At 36.1% G+C, this 10,290-nt stretch overlaps 1 protein-coding gene across 1 annotated transcript; it reads left to right on the forward strand.

The window, feature by feature from the left end:
- The first annotated feature begins 7,163 nt into the window (after window positions 1–7,163).
- LOC110923040 (F-box protein At1g67340) lies at window positions 7,164–8,608 on the forward strand. Its single transcript, XM_022167226.2, has 3 exons — window positions 7,164–7,449; window positions 7,526–7,688; window positions 7,789–8,608. Exons 1-3 carry the CDS (start codon window positions 7,220–7,222, stop codon window positions 8,461–8,463), a joined length of 1,068 nt encoding a protein of 355 aa, XP_022022918.1. The 5' UTR covers window positions 7,164–7,219; the 3' UTR covers window positions 8,464–8,608.
- The last annotated feature ends 1,682 nt before the right edge of the window (window positions 8,609–10,290 follow it).

Consider the following 10,290-nt stretch of genomic DNA (forward strand, 5'->3'; position numbering starts at 1 on the left):
ATAGAAAATAAGTACAAAATATGTAAATAAGAAACTTACAAAGGCATGAAACACAAATCAACATAAGAAACTTGCATGAATTAGGTTACGGATTGAGAAAAAAAAAACTTACCAGGTGATGTGGCAAAGGGTTTTCAGCATCTGTATTCATTCAGCCATATCATGTAATCGTAAAATCAATCAATCGATCACAACATCATGGTTCAATTCGATTATTTGAAAACCCTAACCTACCCTACGGTTGCAAACACAAAAACAAACTGAACATATTAGGGTTTCAAGGTAGAAGAATACCCCTTTTGACTAATTGCAAAAGATTGGAAACGCTTCCATATGATCTTCCGGTAATTGATGAATTATTCAACTTTCCATATATAATCCAATGAGCGTTTGAAAGAAGAATGAAGGAATTGTGAGGCGGTAAGGAGAATTGATTGAGAATTGAGATAAATGGCGCCTAAAACCCAATTCTCTGGCCTAAGACCATTGCCACATCATGGTCAAATGGTCAACATTATTTTGCTTTAGTATAAGAGATAGATGGGGGTGAATACTTTTTTAGGTCTTTTGAGCTATCAAGAGATGGGTGTCTCGTTATTATTGTCAAGCCTCAAACCTGCTTATTATTCAGTTGATTCATAGTCTAACGTCCATAGAAATAAAACGTGATTTGAACTACAAAACTCAATAATTGTATGCTATAGGTACATTAAATGGGTGAAATAGACAAAATAAATAAGGAATATTGGATTTTAATAATCTCAACTATTCATCGTTGGCTGCTAACAATCCCAACTTAAAAAATAACCACTGGCAGTCCCAACTATTGATATATTGGCCACCAATGGATCTTGACTAGCAGAACCCTAACGCCGTTAGTCTCCGGTCGCCGGAAAACCGTTTTTTTGCCAGAAAAAGGTTTCTAAATGTCCGGTTTAAGGTTACAAAGAGGTTTGGAACGAAAATGTTGAGTTTTCGGATCAAAAAGTTGAGTTTTCCAGCCAAAAAGAAGTTTTCCGACGAAAAAGGAGTTTTCCGGCGACTTCAATAGTTGAGGCTTTTACTAGAAAAATGTTTCTAAAGGTCCGTAATAAAGTTACAAAGAGGATTGAGACGAAAATGTTTAGTTTTCCGGCCAAAAACGTTTTTTCAACGACCGGAGACTAACAGCGTTAGATTTATGTTAGTCAGTGTCTATTGGAGGCCAATAGACTATTAGTTGGTACTGCCAGTGATTGTTTTTTAAATTAGGACTGTTGGCATGCAACAATAAATAATTAAGATTATTAAAATCCAATATTTCAATAAATAATGAGTCAAGTGGATGGGATGATTAAAATCAAATATTCCAATAAATAATGACTCAAGTGGAAGATACACGAAACATTTCCCATACATACATTTACCAAATGGGGAATAGTGCCAGGCAGCTGTCTGGCATTTCCCCATTGGACCAACAATTTTATTATTTTATATCCATTTTAAAATTACATTTTTACTTCTGTTTAAAATTATCGTTTTGCCCCCAACTGAAAATAAAATTACGCTTTTTCCCCATCTCAAAATTACGATTTTGCCCTCAATTCAAAATTACGCTTTTGTCTGGCCCTCCCCCATTGGACCAACCTGTTTATTATTTTTTATCCATTTTAAAATTACGGTTTTGCCCCAGCTCAAAATAAAATTACACTTTTGTCCCTAGCTCAAAATTACGATTTTTTCCTCGATTCAAAATAAAATTGTGGTTTTGCCCCCAGCTCTGAATTACCTTTTTGCCCCCCTAGTTCAAAATAAAATTATGTTTTTGCCCCGGCTAAAAATTACGATTTTGCCCTTTGTTAAAAAATGTGATTTTCCCCGTTTAAAAAATTATAATTTCGCACTCAGTTCAAAATTACGTTTTCCCTCGTTCAAAATAAAATTATGCTTTTGCCCCCAACTCAAAATTACGATTTGCCCTCGGTTCAAAATAAAATTGTGGTTTTACCTCCAGCTTAAAATTACGATTGTGCCCTTAGTTCAAATTTATTTTACGTTGTTACCCCAAGTTCAAAATTATGAATTTGCCCATGTGAAATTTTACAATTTTGCCCTTTGTTAAAATTTACAGTACTGCCATCACTTTAGCTTTTGGCAAATTACGATTTTACCACAGTCAAAAAATACAACTTTCCCTCAGTTAAAAATTACAATATTGTCATTGTTTTAATTTTTTTTTTCAAGACTATAAAAATGTTTTGTTTTAATTGGTTGATTCGATTTAATTGTTTTTCGTATCAATGAGCTGCCTAACACTTGCTCATTATTTGGCCATCGCCCGACAACACAAGCGGGGCTTCCACTAGTTAAAAAAACACAAACCACACAAACTAGTAAGGTCAAATAGTCTCTTCAACCTTTTCTAATTCTACAAATAATTAATATATTGGATAATATCCAATACTATAATAATTATATTCTTAAAGTAATGATATTATACTTTATAAAACAATTTAGTGGTTCAACATGTTTCGTTATCAACTATAATATTAAACTAACCTTTTTGACCGGTCTATGTATATATCACTACATCGAGATACACTCGTCTTTAAACTGGGAAAACTCTTTTTATCTAGGGTAGAAGCTCGTGAACACTCGCCCGAAGGCACGACAGTGCAAGGAGGTAAAACCCATTCAGTTCAAGGATTAAATTAGCGATCTTCGTCTACTCGCCTAGTCTCTCATCATCACCAGATGCCGCTGAAAACTAATGGGAAGAAGCAGATATTGAACTTGAGTTTCTTGAAAACTCAAATCTCTCCTATACCACTCCATCACAAGCTCATTGGCAACAATTATTAACTATTGATATAAAAAACTACAAGAATATCCTTATTTAAATAGAGGTTGCTTGCTGAATTATTTTGGGGTCTCTTTTGGGTGCTAGACTACCAAAGACAAATATGTTGGTCACCAGGACGGTCACATAATGTCATTATGTTTCGTAATTTTTCATCAACTAATCATTACATTAGAATAATTCTGCTTACCATTTTCATTACATTAAACAAATTCAAACTCTATTTCATCTCTATGTATATACAAAGTAACAATTGTATTAATGTATAAATAAAATTATTATAAAAGCGAGCAATTTTTATCTTTAATTTGATTATAATGGTGCTAATAAAACTTTTATTATGCTCTTATAATGTCCAGACATAAGATATTTGTTATAAGGAATGTCTTTCTCAGATATTATTATATCACCTTTTAAATTCAAATCCAAGTGTGTATTATGTTTAATAGTCACATCTTAATTATCAACTTATTTTGGATGTATCGGTTGTGGATGAGAGAAAAACTCTACATGTGACTGCGATTAATCATAGCAAGTATAATTTACTAGTTTCGATTTATTGTAGCGATGATGAGATCGAGTTCAAATTAAAGTGTGTGCTTCGGTGACTTTGGAGGATAATCTAATTTCTGGTTTACATTTAGTCTCAATTTTGTTCTTGTTTAATTACGTTCAAGTTCTAGATTTCCGAAACATGATGTCTTTTTAGTTTCATTTCATATTGTGGGTTCTTCAAATTATGCTAGATGAATCTTTTTAGTATTTCAAAACTGTATTCAGTTTTCGTAATAAAAGCCATAAAGTTAGTTATACGGTTGTGAGAAAGCGCCGTCATGATACACGTGGCATGATGAACCTAACAAGCCGTCAAAAAGAGCGTAACAAAAACAAGAATAGTTGACTTAAAATGTACGTACACTCCACTCACGCATGCATGCTTTTCCTCTACTACACTCCTATACAGTACTATGGTCATCGTCTCACGTGGCATAGCATGCCATTGCCACAACTTCGCTGACTCAGCACGATTCCATCTACGTGTCGTATCAGAAAAGATGCCTTACGGGGAACAAATCAATCTGCCTGTTTCCTTAATATCATTCATTACTCACCAAAATTCTCATATACGTTATACCCTTTCCATTCCATGGATGTCTGCTTTTTCCAACTATAGCAATTTTCTGTTGCACCATAAAAAGGCAATGAAACAAATGCTGTTTTCAAATATTAAATGTTTAAATTTGTTGTACATTAATTATACAAACAAATGCAAGTCAAGCAAAACGTGTGTGTCAGATTGTGTATTGTGTTGGGTTAAAAAGATAATTTCAAGTCATAATCGCAAGGCTTAAAGAATATCAATTGTTTCTAATTAAAACTGATTGATGCCCAAGTGTTCAAGTCATGGTATTTCTGAATGATTGTGTGTCGCAGCCCCCGGCCCCTAATCACTTAGGAACGGGCGGTCGCAAACCAGTATCAGTAATATCGGTGTTTATCAATTTGGCAGCGGAATTTAAATCAGGATCGTAGTTAGGAAATATTTTATCAGAGTAAAACACCACATTTTTATAATATTAAATACATAGGAATTTCCCATGTTTCCATTACAAATATATTTATAGGGATAAACCCTAATTTATTGAAATAAAACATTTTTTTATTTAGGTAACTTTTATAGCCACTTTTCCAAGTCTTTAGTGTTGTCCAGCTGGGTTCTAATTAGCTTTCACATTTTGTTACCTGAAACACGTTTAAAACATTTTATCAGCGAGAAATACTGGCGAGTGAATCCCAATTTAATCAAAACAGGTTTTATCGTTTAAAAACCTTTTTATGGTCTGTTTCGAATTTCGGTTCTTATTTATGTTCTTCACATGTAATTCGGATGCTCATTCATCAATTTTGGCAATAATCATTTTTCACTTCGAATTCTATGCATTTTGGGAAGGATTTGGGGGTTTGGGGAATATTATCACGGGTATTCACAGAATCAACATGATCAATCCTTCATTATCGTTTCACACATTACACCAAAAACAGATTCCGATCGAATCAATCTTAAATTACGATGTTCTTTTTAGAAAGAAAAGACAATCAAAATGGTTCATTCTTAAATTACGATGTTCTTATCTTAATGAACGAACATTCATTTAACTTTAACCGAACACGAATACAAACATATAATCATACATATTTTTTTGTTCCTGTTCATTTATTAAGAAAATGGGGATGTTTGTGTCCGTTTATGTTCGTTCGTTATGTTCCCGAGTCATTTAACAGGGGGATGGGAGGGGAAAATTTTCTCTCCTAATCTCTCTAATTTGGGAGGATGAATATATGGTCATAATTGGTCATATTTTCTTCTCTTTTCTCTCCCCTCCCCCTGTTAAATGAAACTCAGGAACATGGTTTTTAATATTTTCATCTCTTTTCCCTCCCCTTCCCCTGTTAAATGAGTCTCGGGAACAGAGTGTTACGAACAGTTGATGAACGCAAACGAACATAAACAAAAAAAAACTTAAACAAACACAATTTAACAAACAATAAACAATACTAATGAACATATATAATTAAAGAACATAAATGAACATAATTTAACAAAAATAAGCAAACATAAAGTAATTTTTCATATAAATTAGTTATAAATACGATAAATTTCAATAGAAAACCCAATAGTTAGGTGCCATTTTAGTCCATGTGGTTTGAACTGTTTTGCCAGTTTAGTTCAAAGGTTTTATTTTTCGTATGTGGATCCAAAAAGTTTTCATCGTTGTCATTTTAGTCCACTGGGTTAACTTCATGCATTTTGTTAATAAGAAAAACAATTCGGTCATTTTATATGTGGCCAAATTGCCTTTCTAGTTAACAGAATTACATATAAAATGACTAAATTGTCCTTCTCGTTAACCGAAAAATGGATAAATTTAACCCAGTGGACTAAAATGTCAATGGTGAAACCTTTTTGGATTCACATGCGAAAAATGAAACATTTGGACTAAACTGTTAAAATGGCCTAAACCACAGGGACTAAAATGGCATTTTGAGTTAATTCAAAACCCAATTATCAATTAGTTATATCTATATAAATAGTTAGAAAGTTACTTTTATGTTTGATATTTATATAAATATAACTAGTTATGTATTTTAACTTAAATGTACATAAATGGATTGAACAAACATAAACAAACGTACATAAACGAATTGGACAAACATAAATAAATGTAAATAAACGAACATAAATGAACATAAAAGAATGAACAAAACGTGTGTTCATATTCGTTCGTTCAATTAAGTGAAGAAAATGTGTGTTCGTCGCTATGACGTGCTTATATTTATCTACGTTTCGATTTAAAAAGTATTTTTTTTTTATCAAAATCGAACGATTAATATAAAATTGACTTTTTTTGTTTGTTACTATTACAAACCGAACCGATATCGTCCACACAACTTCGGTACCGCTACACGTATCTGTTTTTATGGTTTTCGTTGTAAAAAGAAGTTGTATTCGCACTGGAGTATCTTTTTGATATCGTAAGCTATACCAAGTATTGATACCGTACTTGTTCAATGATGACCATACCATATACCATTCGAGAATATCATTACTAGCACCGGTTTCCGGTATATGTTTCTATCTTTTTCAGTTGTTATACGAAGTGTCAGTACAACACCAAACCATAATAAACCGAATCGATAACGACCAATTACTGTTGCAACGCGCGAGGATATCTTCATATTAGAAACCGAAGAGAGGAACTAACATGATTATTTAATTATTTAATATTAATATAACATAATTCGAAGTCATAATTCGACACATGGTTATTTAAGGTAAATATATGTTTTTTTTTTTTTTGAAAATTTTAAGGTAAATATATGTGAGGTGATACATTAATTGCACAATAAAAAAACATACTAAACTATTAGGTATGCCGGGGTGGTACCGTTATTCTATAACGGAAATATAATCAACGCGTGATGCGCCGCCGCCGGTTCTTCTTCAACGCGTTATTTTATAACGCAAACCCCGATTTCGTGATGTATTTAACGCGTTATGGTTTATTTTTGTGAGGGTATTTGTTGGTTGGGGGGAATTGTTGGGTGTGGTGGTGAGTGATGACCACCCCCACTAAAAATGGTTGTGAGTGATGGAAAAATGGTCAATGACATGGCGAAACTTGATTGATGCTTGTGAGTGATAAATTCTATCACTAGTGAACCACCCCTAGTCCCCGTCCACTATAATTATATGGTATCTTAATAACTTACAAAATTAAAAGAAAAAGAATCGGTATGTAACCGTCACCATCTATACATATATATATTTAGGCATCTACACCTCTGTTTACACCACATCTTCTTTAGTGGGAGAAGACAATGAGAACAAGAAGCGGAACTTGTTATCAGGAGGTCCATAACATGTGTCGCCAAAAGAGAACAACAGATTTTAATTTCACCGGAGCACGGAAACGATTGAAGCTGTTGTCCGGATCACCGCCGCAGCATGACGCTTTCGACACTCTTCCTGACGACATCGTTTTAGCCATCCTTGCAAAGCTCGCTTCCACCGCCAGCTGTCCCGCAGATTTCATCACCATTTTATCGACGTATGGATCTGAAAAATATCTAAACTAACTACTCTGTTTTGCATTAATTCTGTAACTGATTATGTTTATTCAACAGATGCAAGAGACTAAACGGATTAGCAACACATTCTGTTGTATTATCGAAGGCATCTTCGAATTGTTTAGCTGTAAAAACTAAAAACTGGTCGGAATATTCTCACCGGTTTCTAAAACGGTGCTCCGACGCCGGCAATGTAGAAGCTTCTTACACACTCGGCATGGTGAGTTTAAACTTTAAATATCAAAATTTATTGAAATAATTAGATTTCTTATGGAATTATTAACTAACAGATTCAGATCTGGTAATTGTGTTATGTACAGATTCGTTTCTACTGCTTCCAAAACCGAGAAAGCGGCGCATCGTTGATGGCGAAGGCGGCGATTCGCTCTCACGCTCCGGCGCTGTACTCACTAGCGGTGATTCAGTTCAACGGCAGTGGAGGAATGAAGAACGACAAGGATTCACGAGCCGGAGTCGCTCTGTGTGCGCGTGCGGCGTTTCTCGGCCACGTGGACGCTCTCCGGGAGCTCGGACATTGTCTACAAGACGGTCACGGTGTGAGTACAAACGTAACCGAAGGCCGGCGGTTGTTGATCCAAGCGAACGCTCGTGAGCTCGCCGGAGTTTTAACAACCACTCCGTCGTCGTTGTTTTCCGGTAAACAGTTAGTTGGACCGCTGCTTAGTGATTTCGGTTGCAATGTGCCGGTTCCGGAGCCTCATCCGGCGAACCGGTTTCTTATCGGTTGGTTTGCGGAGAAGCCGGCGAGTGTGGAGATGAGGTTGTGCTCGTATAGCGGTTGTGGTAGGGTGGAGACGCGGCGGCATGAGTTTCGACGATGTTCTGTGTGTGGGGATGTGAATTATTGTTCACGCGCCTGTCAAGCGCTTGACTGGAAATTCCGTCACAGGATGACGTGTAGAGAAGCTTTTGACGGTAACGGTAACGGTAACGGTGACATTAATGAGAATGGTACCATGGTGGATGAGAGATGAAACCATTGACCTCTAAAATAAACGTTTCAGTGGTTAGATAGCTAGAGACATAGAGATGTCTGTACAAATGTTAAAAAATAGTTTGTATTACAAACCTCTATTTTAGGATGGTATGTTGTGTGAGACTCGAACCTCTTTAAAATAACTCTATTTACCGATGGTGGTCTAAGGCTTATGACCATTAGGTCATGGGTTTGATTCCAACAAAGGAGGTTTTTCCCAGATTTATTGGGTTTCTTCCTGAATTGGTGTATAGGCATTATTGCCTAGTAGAGATGGATATGATTGGGTGGTTCTGCTGGTGGCGCGATGATACTCCAGTGGTCTGTCAGTGATCCAAATTTGCCGTTCAAAAAAAAAATAACTCTATTTATGTTAACACCAAAGAGATAAAATTTATTTGGTGTAATTATATTACTTAATTAAATAACTTTTGAGAATTAAATTATGGAACCTTCTTTTATCTTAAAAGAATAATAATTTACATCGAGATAGTTGGTAAATTGGCTACAAGCTGCGCCGCTACCCCTTTTTGAATAGCAAAACTAAGCCTTTTAAAAACTACGTCCATAGATCTCAGTGTCATAACATTAGTATGCATGACCCTTTGAACTCGACCTAATTGGTAAGATATGGAATTAAAGTTTTATTAAAACTTAACTTTATTAAAGGTCCCGAAAGGGAGAGATGTAAACTCTCATAATCTTTATAAATTTTGTGTTATATAAGCTATGGTTTTTAATCCTTAATTTCAATAGGAACCGACAAATCTTTTTACGGCCACATATTCTGTTGTCGAGGACACGCAAATTTATATATGGTAAGAGGATATCGTCGTCTAGCTTTTCTTATTCATTGAATATGGGCTTGGTTATTCACACATCCCTCTTGGTTATTGGCACATCCCTTGAACCCTATAGGAAGCGTATAGGGCAATACGGTTCCTCTGGTCCAAGCGTATTGAGCAATACACTTCCTATATGTGTACTTGAAGTACAAACTTTTCAGAAGATGGTCAGCTAATGATTAGGGGACCATAGGAAGCGTATAGGGCAATACGGTTCCTCTGGATCCGAGCGTATTAAGCAATACACTTCCTATATGTGTACCAAACTTTTCAAAGGAAGTGTATAGGGCCATACGTTCCCTTAATGATTTTTTTTTTCAAAAGAGAAGAGGAATCATATAGGGTCATACGTTCCCTTCCCTTGAGTTTTTTTTTTTTTTTTTGCAAGAACAGCATATTGTTATTAGTATCTGATGAAACAATGGTTAACCGGGCAGGGTTAACTCACTGGTCTCGTCAAGAAGGGTTAATCCCTTCCTCTCGAGGATCGCTGGCTGGATCACCGGTGGGTTGATCTCCTGCACAAGGAAACAAACCGTGACTCGTAACAAGGAGGATGGGGTGGGGGGTGCTCCTTGTTATCACTCTCCGGCGTGAGAATCAGTAGTCTGCTTGGGAAGCAAAGTATGATAGTAGTAGTAGTAGTGAGAGAGTTGTGAAGATATACCTCAAACCTGGTTTGGGGTTGGTATTTATAGCTGAGGAGTGAAGGAGAAGGTGGATGGATAGACTGACGGCGCGCTGCACCTTTGCAGGTGTGTCAGACATGTCGGTCGGGGAGGCGACGCCACGTCAGTCTGTTGCTTACGTAGCCCTGACAGGCGGCTGCCATTGGTGCTACTTGCTCTGTGGTGTCAGTCCCACTTGATGAGTAGACAGGGTGCGGTGCAAGCCGCATCGCTGTTTGCGGTAACTGTTGACGTTCCCGCGTCTTTACTCTTTGATCAAGAAATACGCGAGATGCGGTGCCAGGCCGCATC

This window comes from Helianthus annuus, chromosome 17, assembly GCF_002127325.2.
Source record: "Helianthus annuus cultivar XRQ/B chromosome 17, HanXRQr2.0-SUNRISE, whole genome shotgun sequence".
Taxonomy (NCBI): domain Eukaryota; kingdom Viridiplantae; phylum Streptophyta; class Magnoliopsida; order Asterales; family Asteraceae; genus Helianthus; species Helianthus annuus.